The 24121-nt window shown below is 37.9% G+C and overlaps 1 protein-coding gene across 1 annotated transcript; it reads left to right on the top strand.

The window, feature by feature from the left end:
• Positions 1–405: 405 nt before the first annotated feature.
• On the top strand, positions 406–4871 carry LOC124171074. Its single transcript, XM_046550221.1, has 3 exons — positions 406–585; positions 2789–2940; positions 4037–4871. Exons 2-3 carry the CDS (start codon positions 2882–2884, stop codon positions 4791–4793), a joined length of 816 nt encoding a protein of 271 aa, XP_046406177.1. The 5' UTR covers positions 406–585; positions 2789–2881; the 3' UTR covers positions 4794–4871.
• The last annotated feature ends 19250 nt before the right edge of the window (positions 4872–24121 follow it).

Below are 24121 nucleotides of genomic sequence, written 5' to 3' on the forward strand. Positions count from 1 at the left end.
TAATTTGATACCATGATATTTTATTGTTTCCCAGAATTTAGTTGCCTTTTATAAAATTGATTTATAAAGGTAAAATCTGAGTAGAACCATAACCCAGAATGCTTCTTCATCACACCAGTGATTACATTTAAACATCATGTATGTGCGAAAATTTCTCCACTTCGTAGGCCAGGAATAAAGTACAGGAAATCTGTCGCAGCAACTAAAATCCAGTTATGACTCACAGCCTATTTCATTTACTAGAGATTCCTATAACAAAACAACCAAAATGAAGTTCCCAGCATAATGATATCAGTTCTTGGAAAAGATCATCGATGATATTTGGCTCATATTTGCATTCGTTCACCGTGTTCAGTAGGTATGGGGAGTGAAATAGGTCATGCAGTCAATGTCACACGTAGAATTTACGCAAAATTTCCTAAAATAACGGATCCAAAAGACCGCTTAAATTTTTGAATGACAACTCTTCCAAAACAGCAAATCGGAGAATTCTCATTGTTGTTGGGTTTCAAAGACAAACGGATTCACGAGTCTCGTTCATTATTGCTCAGGCAAGCAATGGAAGACGCCATTTCCAACGACAAGGTAAATATAGCAATAATTTAGATATAAGATATGTAAAAATGTTTATACCTAAATGTTTATTATAACGGTGTATAACTTATCGAATGGAATGATTCATTCTGCATTATAACAGTGTCGATGAAAAGGTTAAAGTTTTTGTTCTAACGGCCACCGCTCTAAAACGGTAGTGAACAAGCATGGTTCTACTTCCCGGACTGTTATTCTACTATATGCTCAACTGCTTTCACACTATCATCTTTTTATAGCTACAATCATCAAGTGCAAGAATTCACGCAAAAGATTGCACGATTTATATGCGACTTACGAGTCGGTTCTACAGTAAAGAGTTGTCCCCACCGCCAACCAACTCAACGCTTGCGAAAATAGAACATCGAATTGTACTCGCATTAAGATATTACCCGCATGGGAGTGATAGATACCACGGAATGCGATACCTCTTTTAGAATGACGTACATATACTCATTGTGAAACATAATGCTGTTAAGTCGAGTCTCCTTCGCACCGTGCTGATGAATTAGCAGGGGCGCCGACTTATAAACAATATTGGGGGCCCATATCGGAGGTCTTGCCCCGGGAAGAGGTTAAATTCAAAGTGTGTCGCAGCACCGAAACACTATCATGATTCACACCACTTGATTCAGTTTTGCTCAACCTTATAATTATTTGTTTTAACACATTGTTGAATTTATTTTAAAAGGTAACTATCGTCAAACATGGGAAATAAAAATTACCAATATATTTTTGTGATTTCACAAAGCATAATATAACTTAATTATTTTATTGAATTATTGAGGGGGCTCCGCCCTCCCAAACGAATCTTTGAGGGGGCTCGGGCCCCCTCAGGCCCCATGGAGTCGGCGCCACTGTGAATTAGGGTTCGGTGCTGCAGGGTTCGATGAATTATTTCTTCACCAAGAAAATGAATAGGATAGGTACTTGCTTGATCGCTAATTAGAAATCCTACATATGTTTTAACGCTTTAAGGAATAAGATAGTTGTGAGTGTTCAGGAGATCAAAGAGCTCGACTCAATCAAGGGAACCAGAGCCTCATGGGTGCATTACGCTATAGGCACCACGATGCACAGCTTTGATTTAAATGTGACAACTAGTGTAAAGCAAATAGCAATTACGAACGAGGGACAAGAAAAGTAATTGGCGCATTGTCTATCACTGAGAAGTTGAGAATTTTCAACTAAAATGCCGCAGGCAATTTAGCGTCCATTAAAATGTTGTTATATACTTTTGGAGAACTTAGCCTCAAACACTCCTTCACCGAATCGCTTATGACAGGGCGTAACGTGCAGAAGCTAAAGGTGAGGAGAGGGATGTCAAGGTGCTTTATCTAATGCTGCCTAATTCAATATGGCCGGATTCAGAATTTTTCTGAGGGAGCACAAGGGTATGATAGGCAAACGGTCTTCTTATATTTGAGTTTAAAAAAACTACGTACAACAATTACTATGCGAAATTCTCTCTGTATTTTAATATGAAAGATATAAATGTGAAATTAAATGATCAAGGCCGTCCATCGTCATCAGGGCTGATGACGATGGACGGCACGGCCATCGAAACGTCGGCAGAGATGGACAACCCCATCCGGTGGGAAACCCGAAACAATTTCAACTATACCCCTATCTCCCCCCTAGTCACGCCCACGAATATTACATAGGAGGATCGTGAAGACGTCCTCCAAATGTGCTGTCACCCACCGCGCATTTAAATGGGCTTACGAAAGTCGCCACTCGCGTCGCTGACGGACAAAATGATCCTAGTTGCACGGGCACATACGGTATAATTAGCGGTTTTAACCGAAATTTATATAATTTATGATGTGATCTATCAAATACTTAAAAGCTCAATGCAATTCTTCGCATACTGCACTCATAACTGCGACTCAGGCATTTTTGAAAGCCGATTAAAATGCGACCGAAGTGGCGAGAACAGAAATCACCTTTCTATAGGATGGAATTGGGCCTCCTCTATGCACTCCCCTTGGTTACGCAGCTTGGAGAAGCTATTCCCTAATAGAGTCATCAAGGGTAATTCGGCCCACCGATTTAATCATTTGAAGATTCCTTCATGTTTCATTTTATTTTAAATCGCTTATACTTTTAACTAATGTCAGAAAATAAATACCTAGAAATAAATGCATTTAATTAATAAGTACTAACATTTTTACCCTTAATTGTGTTTTTTTTTCAGATGGATTGGGTATAACAAGAGTGCTAATACGATATTGTATGCCCAGTGATAAAAATTAAAATAAAAAAATCAATTAAATAATACCAATAAAGAATGGAACCTCGCCGGACGACCTGCCCGTGGGGAAACAGGTGCAATTGTAATCCACGAAGGTAAGCACTAGTTAGAAGATATAAAAAAATGTTTCAAGACGGCACCAAAAAGAACGTTGTCTCATCTATGTCAACATAGTTTTGTTCTTGTACGAACATATTGCCCTTTCCACCGTCATTTATCATGTACTTCCATCACATTTCAATTAGTATTTTTATTCTCCCGCGTGAGAAATTTCACTCCGAATTATCGTTGGGAACGCGGCGTGGTGGTGCTCAAGATTCACGTCTCTCGGGTTTTCCAACGCGTAGTTACAATTTTCCAAGCAGAATATTTGACCGGCGTAGTAGTCGGCTTCTCAAATTCGATATGTAAAGGAAAATCTAACCATTTAAAATACTCCTACAGCAACAAAGGTGGAATTTTCGTCCCATGCACTTGTGCCTACGACGTTGAATACCCGATGTGGAAATGAATGAGGTGTTAGGAAGAACGCAAGAGCTTTCGTTGGATCGCACTCTCACTTGCACCGCGCCGCTGCCCTCAGAATCGAATTATTTGAGGAATGAGGTGGCGTCATCTTGTTTTCAATCAAACATGTCAACAGTACATCTACGGCATTAACTTTTACTGGCAATGTCTACAAAAATATCGCTCAATTCTTAGTCAAATGACCACAAAGTAAAATGACATTAATTTTCATCTAATTTGAATAATTTCGACTCCGGTAGTCCTGATGGTATCTCTTTAAGGAACTCATTATCCATTTATCTTTACGGTAGAGAGAGAAACAGTTCATTCCATATAAAGGAGCGATCAGAAGAAGCCGCGAGAGCCTTTGCAGGGATTCGCGGGAAGCAGGGACGTAATACTAATGAATGATTGTCTTCAGGCATATGAGGAAAATGTGAACCTTGACCAATAATTAATGAGTTCTCGACCATGTTTAAATTGATCGCCCGTAAATGTTGATATGGTCAAGTCACAGAGGTTAGGGTTATGGCGGGGAGCTGTTCCGACATGATTTCTTCTCAAGTCGGTCGGGAGCCACTGCTCTAAATCAACGCCAACGAAGCAAAGGCAGAAGAACAAATACACGGTGCAGCCCGTGAATTCCTTGTAAGCACGCCAAATCTGTATTTCCTCTCCTTACAGGGTGTTCCCCAGAAGAAGATGGAGTTCCCCAGATGTAGTTTCAAGTGCTGAAAGACCTTCTCTTGAAGGAGTGGTCCCAAGTGATCAAGAAGCCGCACCTGCTGCACCAAATGAGGCTACCGGAGGGGCAGAAGCGCCCGGTGGATCAACACCCGCCGCTGACAGTTTAGAGGATACGGAAGAAAGGAGGCACACAGATGCGGCTCGGCGATACGCCTTGGTGCGGCGCTTGTCATTGCAGCACCCTAGGCCGCCGCGCCGCTGCTGGAGCCAATTCAGGGTACAGATGGGGTGGCTTGGCTTGGATTGGAGAACCATCTTGGGACCGCTGTCGGAGCGGCGATCCGCGCGCGTTAACACCGCCGCCATCTTTCAGCCATCCAGTCGACCCGCTCCGAGCATGGGGCCGACGCGCGAGACCTACCCGGTGGGCTTCTACGAGCCGCGGCAGCGCGATTCGCCGGTGCTCATGCCGCGCCGAGGGCCGATGGCGCGAAACCCACTAAGCCTGCGCGCGGGGCCAGCCTTCCCGCGGAACCCGCCGCCGCCCCCCCAGCCGCAGCGCAGCCCCGGGTTCCGCGTGTACGAGGAACCAGTGCCGCCGGGCGTAATCCGACAACGGCGACGGCAGCGGCGCCCCGCCGCGGCGCCGCGCGAGGACCAAGTGGTGCCGCAGCGGGTGCGGCCGAGAATGCAACCATCGCATCGCCACGCCTCAATCCTCCCATGGGTCCGCCGCCCACTCCCTCGCCTCTAAATCATCGGCTCATGTCGCGTTTTCATTATGAAAGAACTTGCGTTCCAGTTATTATTAGAATCGTTGTGTGTTTTGAGTTTGAAGTTTTATAGAATTAGTTAATCACGCATATTTTGACTTTATATCTGTTAAATAATTACTGATATTATTAAAATTCCAAAAAAAATATTGACAATTTCATTTCTCTCTCGTTCATCTATGTTTTATTAACATTTTCTGTTTTGCTATCAATCATGGTATTTGATTTTAAGACTTCACAATCGTCATTTTTCAATGAAAATAGATTCAGAGATTATATGACACTCAGTAGCGGATCCAGGAGAGGGACAAGGGGGGGCCTAAGTATGGGGTAAACTCCCAGAAGTATTGCAGGTCTGAACAAAAATTACCATTCTATCTGGTGTAAATTGGATGTCCAATGGGGGTCTAGCGCCCCCTTACCCTAGCGCCCCCACCCCCCCCCCCATTGATGCCTCTGATGACACTCAGTGCCAGAGTTTCCTGATTGATTGAGTTGATTTTCTACACACAAATCGAATGATCGGTATCTATGCTGAGAGTAGTGTAGCTTAAGTTGGTGGGAGGAAATGGAGAAGAGGGCTGATCCTGGAAGGTTGGCAACGCTTGTTCCTAATTTGCATCTTTAGCTGCAATCTTTTGTCATTGGACTCTGGTATTCAGATGTTGCAGCTGTTTCCATCAAAAACGTACCTAATATTCTCCCACATATTTTCATTCAGATTTGATTTTGGGGATTGGGCCTGATTATAATCTTTATTTGAATACTTTGTCATAGGACTTGAGCAGTGGTGGATCTATGGAGGGAGGAAGCTAAGAGTATATCGCCCCCCCTTAGTGCTATTGGGTCTAAACACACACTGTATATAATCGAAATTTTTGGATTTTCTTGTAATTGTAATTGATGCATTTTTGGTTGCCACTTTGTAATTAGTTACATTTTCCAATGCATTTACCTACTGTAACGAATGGAAATACAAATCAGCTCTGAACTATTTTACATGCTTTTAGTATGTCACAATCCAGTGGCAGTCCCAGAGAGGGGCTGAAGGAGGATATAGCCTCCCCTTGGGTATCTAATTTACATGATGATAGAGTGGTAATTTTGTTCAGACCCCCACTACTGCTGGAAGGTTACCCTCCACGTAGGCCCCCTTGTCCCCATCCTGAATCCTCCGCTGGACTCTACTATTCAGGAGTTGCAGCTGTTTCCATCAAAAATGTACCTTATATTCTCCCACATACTTTCATTTTGATTCCATTTTAGGGATTGAGCCACACTATAAGTAAAGGTGTGCATTGTATCCCCACCAAGGAGTGGCATCTAGAAATAGTTCATGGTTTAATGTAAACCACCAGTATGGTATGTACTTCTACAGTTAAGAGGAGTCAAAATGTATAGGGGAAACCAGGGAGGACTGGGACTCATTTTGGAATACAATTTTTTTTTAATATTAGTGGCTTAAATCAATTTTTTTGCAGTCCTTAGTTGCCTTGATCCTTCTAAATTCCAGAGAAAATTCTTCGATAAATTAGAATAGGTGAGCACTGTGGAACTTTGCATTTTCTGAAAATACAACATTAGTCTCAGTCCTCCCTCATTCTGCAAGGAATAGGACTGTTAAGTGGGAGGAATGGGATACTAATGTAAATGTGCAGAAATGGAAATAACAAATACATTATTGATTCAAAATACGTAAATAATAGATATTGCAGTTATTTCTGATCAAATTTATACTATTTATGGTATCAGTAGTAAATGTAAACAAGAAAACTCTTTCAGTGGTTTCAAACAAAAATGGAGAAGTCAGTTTCAAAGCAATATCTTTTTTCTCTATGAAACTAATGTATTCTTGTTGAGGTAAGAAAAATTGTAATTGGCTCCCCTTTTCCGCATGAATTTTACGTCACATCCATCATTATACTCATTACTACCAACTATCCCTGTGTATAACAAAAGAGGAAAACCGTTCCACATGTCAGATTACTTTGAAAAATTACACTGTCCCTGTCCTTGGAAGCAAATGCTTTCATTAGATGTCTTGATAATGCAGATCTTGATGAAATTTCTGCTCTTGCTACCTCTCTCACATTTTTGCCTTCATCACAAACCATCTTCACAGCTTCCAGAATGGTAGAATTTGGCACTGGTCCCATATATGGATTTTTTTCTTCACTCACGAGGCATAATAATTAATACTAAAAATTAAAATGCCTTATAAAATAAAAATTTTAAAAATAATAGTGCTTGGGAGGAGTAGGTCACTGTCAGTGTCCCATTCATCCCACATTTCTGATTTCCCAGACCTCCCTTAAAGTCCACTTTGTATTTAAAATGTATTATTAGGCTTTCATAAGCAACTAAATGTTATTAAAATTAGTGGTTATAAACCCAAAGAACATGCATTTTCATCAGTGCTTCCAGAGAGAGAAATTCATAATTAAAGTAATAGAAATTTTAAGTGAAAGCATCTCACGAACGTTACAAAAATTGGTGTGAAAACCTATATCCTCTTCTTCCCTATTGGAAATTTCTTATAAGAAAATTTCTTATCAGAAATTGGGCATTTTTCTTATAAGAAAATTTCTTAAAAGAATTCTTCTTATAAGAAAATTTCTTATAAGAATTTTTCTATAAGAAAATTTCTTATCAGAAATTGGGCATTTTTCTTATAAGAATTTTTCTTATAAGAAAATTTCTTATCAAAAGTATCAATTACAAAATGTTATTTATTAGGAATTTTCTCATGGAAATATTTATTATAAATATCATATCATCATGCTTAAAACACTTGTGCAAACTTCTATAAAAAGCTACATGAGATTTACATCCCTCCTGAGAGTACAAAGTTAGCATTATACCTAATTTTTTCCAAATGAAGGCGCCTATATCTGGTACACAGCAAACCTAATGATTTCCCATGTACCAAATGTAATGTCTTTAGTGTGCATCAAGCAAGGACATTCAAGTTCTGTAAAGTTCACCTGACTGGCCAGACAATGCGAGATACCATAGAGGTCCTTCAGGTCATGGGTTCTGCATAGGGTTAACGCCCCCCACATTTTAAAACTAAAAAACTAAAAGCAATGAAACCAACGATATCCTGGAATGATGGACTGATAATAGAATATGGCTTTGGCAATCACTACGCAATGAAATATAAAGGAATTGCAATATGGAATGATTTAACCTGGAAAATTGAAGAAGCAAATGAAATAAAATTCAAGTTCGACTTGGGATACTTCAAGAAATTATTTGGGAAGGAAAAGGAAAAATTGATAAATCGAATACATAAGAGAAATGCTTATTTAAGATACCGGAGAGAATGACCTCTACATGCAGATTTGGATAGATAATGAAAGAAATAAATAAAGTAAAATGGAATTTGATGCCATTTGGAGAAAAGGATAGGTAGAATATGGCTAACAATTAGTGCAAGATTTAGGGAAATTAATAGGAATCCCAGAAACACTGATTGAGAATAATAGTTGATGTATTTTCCATAAAATAATAATTGTGCAGATGTTATTTAGGTTTACTCATACAAATTCATTCTCTCCAGAGACGACTAAATCACTCACTTTGTCCATTGAAACACTGTTTTCATTAAAACTTCCACTTATATTAGATATGTCACAATCTGAAAAATATACAAGTTTATCTGAATTAATGATTAAAAGTTTTAAATTCCACGAAACTGTCTGTTTAAGGTAACATGATTTTAGGAATGCCAGTTTTGTAAGACTTACCAAATGAGGTCAATGCCTTATTTTTGTTAGAAGCACACGACTTATTTCATTAAACAGGTCACACAAAAACATGGTGAATGATTAACATATAAAAGCAATACCTAGCAACCTAACAACCAAACAAGGTTTCCATGGCAACCGTATCCTGCAATGTATGCAATCGTAGTATACATCGTGCTTATTCATGGCCCATATCAAACTTCCATCGGTTAAGTAATCTATAGACTCGAAACAGACAGATTTTATAAGTGTACAATTTTTCGTGTGCTCTTAGGGATATATATTAACAAGTCTCATAAGAAGAAGCCTCAACTTCTTGGAACCATTTATGTCAAATACCATGCTGAAAACGCCATTAAATTAGCAGAACATTACTTAACAAAGGTTATACATTATTTCCAAAAAAATCTTATAAGAATTTCTTAAATAATTATAAATTGCCAACATAAGTTATGGTGACTTAAATGCATGCCGGATAAAAACCTGAAAGTTATGTGACCTGCGCAACATTCTTATAGAATGCTATAAGAAATGCAAAGTTCCTATAAGAATTTCTGTAAGACTTATAGAATCCTATAAGAATTTCTGTAAGACTTATAGAATCCTATAAGAATTCTGTAAGACTTATAGAATCCTATCAGAATTCTGTAAGACTTATAGATATCTATAAGTCTTACAGAATTCTTATAAGAATTTCTGTAAGACTTATAAGAAATTTCCAATAGGGTTAACTCACATTCAGGGAAGTGAGCCAGGAGCCATTTTAGGAAGACATGCGGCTGCTGCTTCTCATACACATGAGAAAAGCAAGAGCTAAAAAACTCAAATTAAGAGAGGGAAATCTGAAGTGTCCCATACCTCCCACTGTCCCATTCCTCCCTTGTTTCCTGTACAAAAAAAGCTGTGAAAAGATTTGTTATTTAAAATGATAAATAGAAATAGAATATTCATAAGGGTATTACCGCATATGTCTGAATATAGTCCCCCTTTTTTTCCAAAAATGCCCAAGGTATTTCTATTCCATAAATAGTACCATGTATATATTCCATAAATAGTACCATAGATACCATAAATGTCTGACTATATTCAAACACATTTTTTTTAATGTTCCCGAAACTAAAGCCTCAAAATTAAGGGGGGGGGACTATATTCAGAGGGGGACTATGCTCGGAGAAATACGGTAGTTAATGGCTTGGTTATATACTGAAAGCTTGTTAAATACTAAATAGCCATATCTCAAATCAAGGTAGGTATTAAGTGTGCGTGAGTAAAGATGCCGAAGTGATGGATTACTGATGCAAGGGTGCTGATCACGGGCAGAGGTGTCAGAGCACAAAGGCGGGAATCTTAGCAAGGGCACCCAGCTCCAGGGTTTGCAGCCAGACCTTTGGGTAACCAGTGTGCTGCAGGAAAAAAATTATAAAAGGTAGAGGTAATTTGGTAGCAGCTAGGCTTTATCAGACTGAGGTTTATCTTGAAGAGAAGAAGGAGAGGCACAAACCGACAGGGGTAGGAACGTTTGCCATTAGCAAGCATCTAACATCACATGTGTGTAAAGCTTTAAGTCATCAATAATAAATACCATGCTGGAAACTAAGGATGAGTCGGTTCTTAAATTTTTTCGGTTCCTGGTACCAGTCCGGTTCTCCCCAATCGGTTCTACGTTCTCGTTACTCGGTTCCAAGGATGAACTCTTATTATTTGCCATTTGCAATTTTATTTTATTCCATATTAAAAAGTAGAAAAGTTTAAATACCATGTTGTCATTAAACGGGAATATGGTTAAGCATGTAGTAGGTATTGACCAGGTAAGCAATAGGATTCTGGTGGTAGAAATTGAGACGCGGCTCACCAACCTTGTGGTGGTTCAAGTTTACATGCCCACAAGCAATCATAGGGAAGAAGAAATAGGTGAGGTGTATGAAAAGCTCGAGGAAATAATAAGAGAAACTCCGGGTAAGAAAAATCTGGTTGTGATAGGGGACTGGAAGGCTTCAGTAAGGGAAGGAAGGGATGGAAGCGAAGTAGGAGAATTTTGATTAGGTATTCAGAACGACAGGGGTGAGAAAGCAGCATAATTTTGCAGGAGGAACAAGTTATTCATTAAAAACACTTGGTTTAATCATCACAAAGGGCGAAGGAACACATGGAAAAGACCAGGGGACATTGCGAGATATAAGATAGACTACATCATGGTAAGGCAGAGGTTTAGGAATAGTCTGACAAACTTGTGCAGCTTCCCTGCAGGATTCAGACCACAACCTAGTACTTATGAAATGCAACGTCAGATTCAAAAGACTTATGAAAGTTAGGAAGGTGAAGAAATGGAACCTAGAAGATCTGAAGGGGAGGGTGAGGAGAGAATATCAGTAACTAGTGGACAATAGTATACGGGAGTGTGGAAGTACACAGACTGTAGAAAAGGCATTTGATAGAGTGAAGTGGGTAAAGTTAATGGATATTCTCAAGAAAATAGGTGTAGATTGGAGGGATAGGCGACTGATTCGTAATCTGTACATGGCCCAGACTGCACAAGTGAGGGTAGCAGATGTTGAATCTGGGTGGGCAAGCATGGGCTGAGGAGTGAGGCAAGGCTGTCCTCTATCGCCGCTACTCTTTAACATGTTCACTGAATAGATGCTAAGGGAAGTGTGGGATGAGTTAGAAGCTGGAATAAAAGTGGGAGGAATGATGTTCAAATCAGTGAGATTTGCAGATGATCAGGCGTTGATTAGCCAGTCAGTAAGGGGGCTTCAGGCTTTTGAGGATGCATTATACGAGTTTTTGAGAAATATGGGATGAGGATTAATCACAAGAAGATCAAGGTTATGCAGTTTTGTAAAGCATCCCAAGAGAGGACTGTGCTACTTAAGATAAAGGTGGGTGGTGAAAAACTTGAGCAGGTTGAGCAGTTCCACTAATTAGGCGGTATGTTGGAGGAAAACGGATACAGTAGCAAGGACGTCAGGAGGTGAATTGCATTAGCAAAGGAGGCGTTCATGAACAAGAAGGAGCTTCTGAGAGGTTCTCTACGTAAGCCTTTAAAGGAAAGGTTAGTGAAGAGTCTGATCTGGAGTGTAGTGCTTTACGGTGCAGAAACGTGGGCACTTGAGAAGGAGGACAAGAGAAAACTCGAAGCATTCGAGATGTGGGTGTGGAAAAGAATTGAGAAGGTGAAGTGGACGGAGAGGAGGAGGAACGATAAAGTGCTGGGCATGATGGGTGAGGAGAGGCAGTTTTTAGATGAGATACAGAGGAGACAGAAAGTATGGATGGAGACTTACAATGTTAGCAGGGAGGGAATGTTGAAAGCAGTGTTTGAGGGAAGAATGTTAGGTAAACGAGGGAGAGGAAGGAAAAGGGGATTTTTAGATAGAAGAATTTTTAGATAGAATGAAAGGGAGTAGGTCTTATTGTAAATTGAAGACGGGAGTGCATGATGGAAGGGGAGGCTGCTGGAATTAATAATATAATTAGAGTCTCTGCTCAGAAAAGACATTTTCTAGACATCTAGAAGATATTTAAGATATCCAAGACATTGTAGATATGATCTAGATATCTAGGAAATATTTTGTGCTCTTAGAGATTTGATTGTTGTGGCAAACTTCTAATCATTCATGCTCGGCATTCATCATTAGAAATGAAAAAACAATCATTTCCTGGATACTTGAACATATTCTTGATACCTTTGAGAGTCTTGCACTGCAATTTTAATTTTCTGTTAACATTAATATGCAATGAAATACTGGAAACTGACTTCTCAAAGGATATATTCAGTAGGGTAGCCAGGAATTTTGTTTGGCGGGGGTACCAAAACTAGGGGGCAGATGTTTTTAAACAGGGTATGAAGGAGAGTAATTGTGTTTTTTATTTCAGGGGATAAGTATCCCTAAGACCTCCCCCCTCACCATGCCACTGGATATAGTCAAGTAATTGATGCATTCAGCATTAATTAGCCAAAGGAATGCCTTTCTGATTCTGAAAATATTATTCCAAATCAAGAGACAAAATAGATTACAGTAAATCAGTAAGATTCCCTTATGTGATATTATTTCATCCAAATTTGTTCACAAGTAAGCATCAAAAGGTATCATAAATCAAAAAAGAAATCATGTGTGCTACAAAATCTTCTCACATTTCCCCTGATTATCATTATGGAAAAAATAAGTACATAGTTTGACACAATTTTAGTATTGTTTGATTGAAATGACAGGATCCGTGGAATGCGACCATCTTAAGGAACTGCTGATATGAAATTGATAGCTATGTGAATATGAAAACTTTTTCATTTGATTACAAATGAGCTGACTATTCACTTGAACACTTTTGAAGAGATTTTTTTAGGAGTGTTGTTTCAATCACCAACATTAAATTATTTGTAGCAATAAAAATAAATGTATTTAGGCAAATAACAAAACTTTTCCATTTGATTACGAATGAGCTAACAGTTGGCTTGAATACATTTGAAGAGCAATTTTTAGGAGTGTTTTTCCAGCCACCAGCATTAAATCATTTGCATCATCAAAAATAATATATTTAGGCACATTACATATCCAAAATGGACATGATATGTAAAATTAACAATCTGAGGTCATGTTCTAAAGTGAATCTCAAGGGATGTTTTCCCCCTCCTAGGTGTGGACAATCTCACTAACATAGGAGATGATCAAGTCCAATGAAACCTAAACAGGTGATGACCAAAGAAAAAACAAATGCAGTGAGCACCTCACATAATTTCTTATGAATTTCAATAGAGAGAGGAATTCTATTCACTTCATTGAATTGAACCTCAGTCAATGCAGTCATGAACTTTTTCAAACATTATGTCCACCAATATCCTTCTGTCTTTGCCATTTTGGGTTACCACCTTCTAAATAACCTAATAACTGTGGCCTACAAGGAGTAGAAACACACCAAAGTACCCTGAATCTTAAATAGCACAATTAGATTTTCAAAGTCAGTATTATGAAGGAAATAATGCTGGCTGATGGCCATAGAGATGGGGAAACCTTAGCTAATATTTGCCTCAAAGTGAGAGCAAGTGGTCTCATACTACAGTGAAGGGGAATGGGGTAATCCGGTAACTAACCTCACTTCAATAAATTACACGAAAGTAAATTTGACCATGTTTATTACGATGGTAAGCTATACAGATGCTCTATATATGTGTCTCGCGCGTGGTAGTCCTTCTCCGTTCCCCTCTCGTCAGCGTCTCTCTCACCTGGGGCCTTCATGGCACTAGGTTTAGCATACTCTGGTGGCAGCGGCAGGGACCTCAGGGTCCCAGGGCAATGACCTCAGCCAGGTGTCTGGTCTTGGTGATGGCGCTTGAAACTAAGAGCTCCACCGCAACAGTGAAGAAGTTATAGTGCAGTACTTGGGTTAACTCGGTTTCCCTTAACATTCAATCTCTCAACCTTTTTTTACATGAGAGGCAACACAGACCTTAAAATAAGACTAATAGTGGAATAATGGCTGCCAAAATTAATGGGAAAATTAAGATCCTGAAGGGAATCATTGAATTTTATTATTTTTAGGCATATCATTAGATGTCGAGTACATATTATAGTATGATCACATAATGAGGAAATATTAATGTAACATAAACATGAAATCCTGCAATACAGAGTAGGATTTCTTTCAATGTTATTATGCGTTTGACACTGATTTCCAACATTTCTCTTTTCTAATGCTCTGAATAGTCTGAGGAATAACTGCAGGCACTCTCTCAAAATGATAAATGCAAGTTTTCACTGGAGGTACTATCACAAGCGTCACATTCAATATTATTAGTAAGGGTGGGCAAAGCAACAGACTTATTTTCAACTTTGATAAAAGAAGTTGTAATTGTTCAAGAAAAGCTACTTCTTTGCTCAATTTTGCTCCTATACTTCATTCAAGTTTGTACCCACTTTTCTGTAGAAGTGGGAGCCTCACTTGTGTTAAGGCCTGTTTACACGATACATTAACCTGTACGAGTTAATGTCTGTTTGTGTGAATGGACCAGAAGGGAACATCTACAACTGCATGAACCGAATTAGAAGAGATTATATTTCTGCTCATGCATTCACACAAGTTTAGTGGCAATAACATGGTGCATTTTTGTGTAAATTCACACGTTCATACATTTAGACAATGACTAATTAATGTACAATACAAACATGCCTTCAGGAAGAATATGGATCAATAGATTCGAATTATCTTCATCAGCCTCCTCGTTACCGTTTCCGGGGAGTGTACGGTCCATTTGCACCTCCTCCCTATTGGAAATTTCTTATAAGAAAATTTCCTATCAGAAATTGGGCATTTTTCTTATAAGAATTTTTCTATAAGAAAATTTCTTATCAGAAATTGGACGTGTTTCTTATAAGAAATTTTCTTATAACAATTTTTCTTGTAAGAATTTTTCTTATAAGAAAATTTATTATAAGTATCAATTACAAACTTTATATATCAGAAATTTTCTCATGACAATATTTATTGTAAATATCATATCATCATGCTTAAAAAAAAACTTGCGCAAACTTCTATAAAAAGCTACATGAGATTTACATCCCTACTGAGAGTACAAAGTTAGCATTATACCTAATTTTTTCATTTTAAAATGTAATTATTTTTGCATGACTGTAGTAATCCTATGCACAGTGATAACAATGTATACCTTTGTGGAACACAAATATAGCTGGGATATTCACACATATTAGTTGTTCAGTTTTCAATTTCATTTTTTACACATTCAGCTCACCTCTTCCATCTTGGCATTTTTAACAACTTCTGTTCAGGCTATGGTGTGAGTATGCTGTTCCTACAACTATGGACAGGAGGACCTAAAACACCTCTCGGCCTATTGGGATAGTTTCTGATAAGGAACTTTTCTAAGATTTGCTTGTATTGGAGAGGCAAAGTGGCAATATGCTCACGATTCACGCATTCTTAACTTTGAATTTGAATTTTTTATTTGTCCGGAGTGATACAATACACTAGTTACACACTAGGCAGGTATATAGGACACGTCAAAATATCAAATATTAGTTTAAAGTACAATATACACATTGAATATAAAATTTTACACTGTGAAACCTTACATGCTATGTACTCAAATATTCATTTATGCTATAGAAACATTTTTCAAGAAGATAAGTAAAAATAATTTTTTTAAATACAAGTATTCTATTTTCACATTTTATATAGGCAGGCAACTTATTATATAGTTTCGTGCACATTGCACGGGGTCCTTTGGTGGTATGGGTAAAAATTTTTTGTGTGACATGTAGATCATTACTCTTTCTGGTATTGTAGCAGTGTATACTATTATTTTGAATGAAATCGCTGAGGTGTTGTTTTGCATAGATTACAGAGTGGTATATGTATATACAAGGCACAGTTAACAAATGTTGATTTTTAAATAGAGGTCTGCAGTGAGCTCGGTGATGCTGTTTAAGCATTACCCTCAACAATTTCTTTTGAATTAAAAAAACATTGTGCAACTTAGGTGAGGAACCCCAGAGCATGACACCATATGATATCCTAGAGCAGAACAGACCATAGTAAAGCATCTTCAACACATCTAGACTGACAGTATATTTGATCACAGACATCAGATAGAAAACAGTATTTAGTTTTTTACATAAGAAATCAATATGCGTTTCCCATTTTAAGTAAGAATCGACATAAATACCAAGGAATTTTACGTTTTTAACCATACCGAGATCAAAGTCATCGTGTAAAGGAGAATTTCTATGTGAGAAGATTGACACTTGTGTTTTTTCAGCACTTAGAACCAGGTTGTTGCTTGGACACCATTCAGTCATACTTTCTATTAATGGTTTTCTGGATCTTAATACTTCAATCTCAGTTTTACTGGATGTTAGAACACTCACATCATCAGCGTATAAAATACACTTATTATTAGGGTTTTCCATCAGCTTATTGGGTAGGTCATTGATAAATATTAAAAATAACAGTGGACCTAGTACTGACCCTTGTGGTACACCTTTGTCAAACTCCCTAAGTGAGGATGAGTAATTTATGCCATTTTGTCGAATGGTTACCTTCTGTTTTCGTCTGGATAGGTAGGTTTTTAGCCAATTTAAAGAGATACCTCTGATGCCTAGAGATAAGCATTTTAACAGCAAGAGTTCATGGTCCGCAGAGTCGAAGGCTTTTCTCATATCAAAAAATATCCCCATTATTTTTTTTTTTTCATTTAATTGTTCAATTGTAAAGTCAACCGCATCAAAAAGTGCTTGTACAGTAGATTTTTCCTTACGAAAACCAAACTGATGAGCTGAGAGCAAGTTGTTGATCTCAAGGAAATCAGTCATTCTTTTACAATACACATATTCAAAGACTTTTCCAAAATGAGAGATTATAGATATTGGTCTATAATTCCTAATGTCGTCTCGGTCACCTTTTTTAAAGATTGGGACAACTTTAGATATTTTTAGAGACTCAGGATAAAAGCCTTCTGTCAGAGATTGGTTCACTAAAAAGAGCAAAGGCTTTACAATAATATCCCTACAATCTTTTAATATCATGCCTGTAATTCCATCAGAATCAGTAGACCTTGTCCTTCCTGCCTTAATTAGATAGGAGATAAGCTCATCTTCACTGCAAGGTTTCAGGTACATTGACTTAAAATGTCGAATATTATATTTTATGTTGCTCCTTTGGGGAATAAGGTTAGTATCTGGCAGATTCAAAAATGAGTGATTAAATGCATTAGATATATCAGAGAAATCGGTAAGTAAATTGCCGGAAATATCATGCATTTGAGAGGGCAGGATGTCAACGTTAGAACCAGTATTACATTTTAATGATTTCCCAAGCCGCTCTAGAATAGTTTGCTGCTTTGTAAATATATTCATCATTATACTGCCTTTTTGCTTTCTTGATCGAAAATCTGTATTGTTTTTTTTAAGGCACAGAATTGCTCACGTAGAATAGTATCCTTTGAGGATTTGACCTGAATTGACATCTGTCTAATTATGGTAGACATATTTTTAATATCAAGTGTTAGCCACAGTTTAATTTTATTACAAGTACTCCTGGGTTTTACACGTTGTAATGGAAAGGCAATGTTAAAGCAAGAGTTGAAAGTATTATAGAATTCATTGAAGTTGTTGTTAACATTTTCTGACGGATTGAGTTCTGCCCAATTCTGATTATTTAATAGTAGTTGAAAATAATGAATGTTGGAGTCAGTAAAATGTCTAGCATAGCGACAGGGATTTGATGGCTGTGACATTTTTGGAATTCTGAAAGTAGAAATAATTGCCATATGATCAGATAAAGCTGGGTCAAAAACTTTGGTATTTACATTGATTTCATTGTAGTCTGTGAAAACATTATCATGTAACGTTTTACAGTCATGAGTGATTCTAGTGGGGGTGTTGACGAGTGGAGTAAGATTAAAGGCATTTAAAATGTGCCATAGTTGCTTTTGCTCTTTCCCTTCTGCTAATAGATTGCAATTAAGATCGCCTGTAATAACAAGGCTGGGCCTTGCAGGTGAGTCAGTAAGGAATAACAATAAGTTTTCCATTTTCTCCAAAAAGGAATGGAAGCAGCCAAGAGGAGACCTATATATTACTTAAATTATAAAAGTACGGTTTCCAGTTGAGAACTTTATGGCCGCACACTCAAAAATTACATCTTCATTTAGATGGTGTGTCTTTACAGACAAATTATTGAAGGGCAGGTTATCTTTTACAAAGATGACTACTCCACCATGACGATGACTTGTTCTACAGTAAGAATCACCAATAACATACCCAGGAATAGTTATTTCATATAGTCACTTTGTGCATAAATAGCTTTATTTACAGCAATATCCCACAGCTCAAAAAATATTCGCAAGTAAAATATAATCTTTGCCTTTCTGTCAATTTCATATGTGATATTTTTGGTCCATTAGACTGATCCCACCCATGAACTTGTTATAAGCTAATATTATCTCTAGACAAGGAATTTGGATCTTTTTTGCAATTGTTTTGTTTCCTTCTGGACACAGTGTTCGACTGAAGTCAGAGGCCAAACTTTGACAGCTTGATCATAATTGACCAGACTTCTGGGAAGCATTTAGTGATGAGTTATCATGTGGTTCCAAGTTTTAGGGACTAATGGCCCTCGATTCTGACATACCAGTGCCGTACATTGCCAATATAATGTCTTGAAGGAATTTTAAAATCATCAGGAACGCTTTGCGTTTTGAAAATAATAAACAAATGTGCCTTGGGTTGGAGTGTTGCAGAAGGGTTAGACCACGCATGTCAATGGCATCCAGTCTGTTTAGCATATGTAAATTTTACACAGGAGCAGTGTCTAGTAAATCTATCTACACCGCGAGATAACACACGGCATACAAAACGTATGGCATTTTCCCTTCTGCCAGGGAACATGATTCCGAGAGCAGGTCTATGCAAGCGACAGTTGGAATTCTGAAACAATACCTCTAAGTTGGGACACAGCAAGCAACATATTACTTTCAACCTTCCATTTCCAGAACAGTCACAAACCAAATATTAAAACCCATCTCCATGTTGGGTAGGCATTGCATTCAACCTCGGTTACCATTTATCAGGTGCTAATATCGGCAACCATTCAACTATCATGAATCAATTTACGTGAAATAATACCAATTCTTGCTCCCCTATGGTCCATATGTACATGTGTGCCCCATGGCAAATAAACACTAATTTTGTCAAAACTAAAGCACAATTGCAAGGTGACTAATGCCACAGACCAGGAACTCATGAAGGATACACCGAAATCCTGTTATAATTGTTCTTCTCATTAATTTGCTGTAAAATATCAAATTTCTGCTTTGCAAACAGTATTTCAAATGAAAGTTTTTAACAAAGTGGAAGCAACAATATCGAAAGGATATCACAAAAAGAATTCAAATAGAAGCCAATAGCCTATTCTTCAAGATAACCAATTCTAACAATTATAGACTTCGTCAATTGAATTTGAGAGAATTTCAAAATTTTGGGACATAAACGTCCCTTAGGACCTTAAAGAGTTAATGCCATGGTTGCATTTCTCGATGACACCTGGTGAGTGTTACTTTTATAACTTTTTCAAAGACGATTGCACATGAAAGCACAGGTGGACCCCAAGTGAACCATTGGATCTTGCTCAAGTGCAAGGGAAGGTTCTTGGTGTGGAGACATATGAGAGGGGATAAAAACGTGCGTGATGTTTTCAGTCAGAGGCTTAAATAGAAAATCTCAAAGGCAATAAATAAGGCTTGAACCATACACCACCATTCTGATGATGAGAAAGAACAGCATTTGGAGTCATTAAGCTACCAGAAAATGACTGCTTAAGGGGAAGATCAAGTTAAATTGATACATTCCTTGAGAAAAAATCTAAAGACTGAATTTTTTGCTTACAAAAATTTGATTCCCAATCATATAACAACTTATTAGATAACAGGAAAACCTAGTTTTGCTTTTAATTCCTCGTATTCATTTCAAGGAAATAATCAGCGATAAATTAAATCACTCAGAACATTCACCTGAGTGACACAGCGAACTCACATTACTCCGGTGTATCATATTAGAAACATGAGAAATCATTCAAAAGAATAAGCATTAAATGGATGTACTGGCAAAACTGATGGAATGCAAGCATCTTGAGTGAGCATCACTCTGTGTCACTACCAAATACTCAAAATGAAACATTTTCGTAGTCCAAGATATTGATGCTATTTCATTCAACTTGTTGAGAATGGGATTTTACACAGTAGTTATGCAGCAAAACTGCTGACATTAAATTCATTTTAATAATAACAAATAGTCTTCTACACCTCCTAACATCTCTCACACTTGTCATAAGCATCACCACTTTCAAATTTTTATAGTTACAAGATTAATAAATGGCTCCTTATGGTAGGACCTCAGCCAATGTACTCATGCTGAATTTCACACATAGCAACTATCAATTTTCAGCCACTGTTGCAGTCTCAGGTTGCCACTTTCCTAACAAGGTAGTAGCTGTGATTCTGGAGGCTTATAAACACATCTAGGTACCCTGCACCATCAATAACGTGATTAGATTTCTAGAGTTAGCTGTATGAAGGAAACAATGTTGCATGCTGGCTACGTAGTAGTGTTAACCTGAGCTATTATTCAGCCCTAAGTGAAGTGGAGGTGGTCCTCACCCTAGTAACACAGTCTGTTGGCCACAAGTGTCCCCAACGCTTTCCCAACGATGCCTACCAAAAAACAAAGACTGTGTTACTAGGGCAGATACATTTTCAAAAGACACATGGATTAACTGGACATGCTATGATGGGAAGCATTTCCAAACCAATGAGGCTGCTGAAAGAGGTGGTCAGTGAAGAGAGGGAGCATTGAATATGCATAAATGTCATTGCCCAGCATTATGAGTTTCATTCAAGGGTTCCAGGCAAATATGAGAAGCATTAAAGACCTGCATTCAAGCTCTTCATGGGATTAACATGAGATGGTTCTCTTGAGTTATGATCATAAATATAGTAAAATAACAATTAATTACCAATATTTAGGAATTTTCTCATTCCACTTTCAGGGCCATAAATATATGTGTTATCACTTTCGATAATATGAGGACACCCACGAGCCCCACTTACCTTATGTGGTCGATTCGGTCAAAACTTGGATGGTTGGCACATGAGGTAACCTGCATCCCTCGCCGGCATGCCAACAAGAGTAGACAAGGACAGATCCAGGGGTGATCAGGCTAGCGAGACAGGAGTCAAACTACAGGTGCAAAATCCAAAAGCCAATGGAATACACTGAGGAAACTCACTTTCATACACAGGTTGGGCTGTTGGAGTGTTTTCCCACTCTCTAGATCCATATTTGGACTCACCATTTACCTACGTTTTGGCTCCGTAGCTGGATAGGTATGTTTCATGTGCATTTACTGCAAGTTTTGGGAGGGTTCGAATCCAAAGTAACTATCATTTTTATAAGCAGAGGAAGTGGGAGAGGTTGTATCTTCATGTCTTTGCAAATAATTACTGTCCCATCCGTTGAGAAGAATCCCTTCTAGTATAGGCCACACTCAATAAATAACCAAATACACTAGTTGAAATCATTTTGATAGCCCTAGAGCATGAGAAATGTTTGTTACTCAATCGATATTCATACTATTCAAACTTGAGGACCAAGTAGAAATAAAGTGGAATATAAACTCTTTTGTCCCAAATAATCCAACGACTATTAATAATTAAATAACCATGACTGAAATGGATGACACCCATGTTTTCAAATTTGTCTCACCCATGATTTTTCGGTGATTTATTAGATTTTTTGGCGTAGAATGGGTGCTTAGTTGGTAAAACTTTACATTTTTTCAGTTTATTAATATTAAATGGTGTCACCCGCTGCCTATACAACTTTCTTTAGACGTTTAGGCATTGATGAAAGTAATTTTTGTCTTATATGAGGCCGTCATCAAAATGAATTCCACTTGTCATGTACAGGTGCCTCTTGCACCTCCACTGCTATTGGGCCCCTTCGATTGCCATTCCTTTCTCATAAATCCCTGTAAGTTATCTATCGTGCTTAGGTAGAGTGAATTAGGCAGCCATGGTGTTCTTCTTACATTACTGGTGATGAGATCAGAAGGTGAGGCTTAAGATTTCCAAATAGAAATGTTTTGGCATGATTACTCAAAAATCATTTTAAGTTGAAAAAATGGATTGTATTCATTTGGTCATAAATGTATAATTATTTATGGCTATTATTTTAATAAATATAGTCATTAATTAAAAGTTAATTCAAAGAGAGGAAAAACCTGGCCACGGTGTATGAAAGAAAACACTCCGACAGCCCAACCTGTGCGTGACCGTGAGTTTCCTCAGTGCATTCCATTTGCTTGGGCTTATGTGCCTGGAGTTCAACTCCTGTCTCGTTAGCCCAATAGCCCCTGTATCCGTACTCATTAGCTCTTGTTGGCATTCGGGCGAGGGATGCATGGTACCTACCTCATGTGCCAACCGTCCAAGTTTTTATTGACTTGACCATATCAGAAAAGTGGGGCTCGTGGGTGTCTACATATTGTTGGAAACAATAGTACATTAAAGTTAGAATCACAATTAAATCATTAAGTTCATACCAAACCATGATTTTGGTGCCATTTTCCTGAAAATTGTGGTAAAAAAATAGATGATTGTTGTAAAAGGTATAGAGATCAACCTTGCATGAGCATAGATTTATAGCCTTGAAGGTGGGATGATTAAAATTGCCAAACATTTTAGAAGAATTGGTATTTTATAGTATTTGTGACCTTGACTTGAGAGCTATCTCATGTGCTTAAATGGAAAATGCATTCGGATTCTCATGAAGGTAACAGTTAAGGAGGTGGCCTAATGTTTAGGTTTCAATTTTTTCAATCATTTCAAATTAGTACAATGCTTAGCCAAGTGTAATATTTTCTGAGACTCTGATGAGACTATCACCAACAGACGTTATCCCTTGAAAAACAAACAAGTAGTATGTTGGAAATAAAACTAGAATTACCTCAAAGGTGTTACCAAATATATGATTGTTACTTCTTTCATTTTGCAAACCTGTTTACAAGCAATACTTTCTCATTATACTCATCATATCATACCTTCCAGGTAGGTGTCACAGCCAAGCAAGCATCTGTTACATTCGAGGGTTCCATGCAAAAATGAGTGGCATCGAAGAGTTGTGTCCAAGCTCTTGATGGGAAGCACAATGAGAATCTGCTTCGGAAGAGCTGAATAGAAGGGGCGGGAGGCAAAGAAAGGAATTTCACCATATTGAAGGATATTGGCCGTTTAAAATAATAGTTTAAGATTTCTGAACCCCATCTTTAAGTATAAAACCTTGCCAATGAAATTGGTTACCCATACATGACAAAAATTGCTAACAGTCTGATGTATTGCAGTAGAGAGGCCAAATTCAACTCAAGAGCATTAATTTTATATGACTGCTTCTGGTGTGCCTTTACTCAAATGTGCTTCAATTAAATCTGATGAGTTAAAATTCCAAATGTGAATATTTCTCATCCGAAGTGCAGGGATAGTATTTCTTGTCGATAATTTTCTCTCTCCCTCATCTATACATGGTAAGCGTTACTTGTCAACATTATCTTAGTCCTGTTGTCTTCACAGCACCTATTTAGATTCTACAACTTCCCCACCATCATTTAGAAATGAAAAAGATTCTGCAATTATGGAGAGTTGCAGCAGGTGGATTATTTTGAAGACCAACGATTTTCCAAGAATAAATGAAAGAGTAAGAAGAGAGAATTGTGCCTTACTTTGGTCAGAGGATATGGAGACGAGGGTTCCTCCTGAAATATTGGCAACACATTTTACTGTTATGCATCGTTGGTCGCATACCTATTCATAGGACAGGAGTTGTCAGGGGTTGCAGCTCCCTCCTTCAGAAACACCCCTGATATTCATCCACACATTTACATTCGGATTCTATTGTAGGGATTTAGCCAGATTATAAGTTAAGGTGATTCTCTGGCCAGAGGTGAATCTTGGCGTAGCATATGGTTGCTTATTCATCCCCATGTATGGTAATTTGCAT

This window comes from Ischnura elegans, chromosome X, assembly GCF_921293095.1.
Source record: "Ischnura elegans chromosome X, ioIscEleg1.1, whole genome shotgun sequence".
Taxonomy (NCBI): Eukaryota; Metazoa; Arthropoda; class Insecta; order Odonata; family Coenagrionidae; genus Ischnura; species Ischnura elegans.

Bases quoted from the DNA above. Each gene is read 5' to 3' on its own strand.
- LOC124171074 (XM_046550221.1), top strand. From the start codon at position 2,882: ATGGAACCTCGCCGGACGACCTGCCCGTGGGGAAACAGGTGCAATTGT. The intron at 2,941-4,036 runs GTAAGCACTAGT...CTCTCCTTACAG, and splicing joins TGCAATTGTAATCCACGAAG to GGTGTTCCCCAGAAGAAGAT.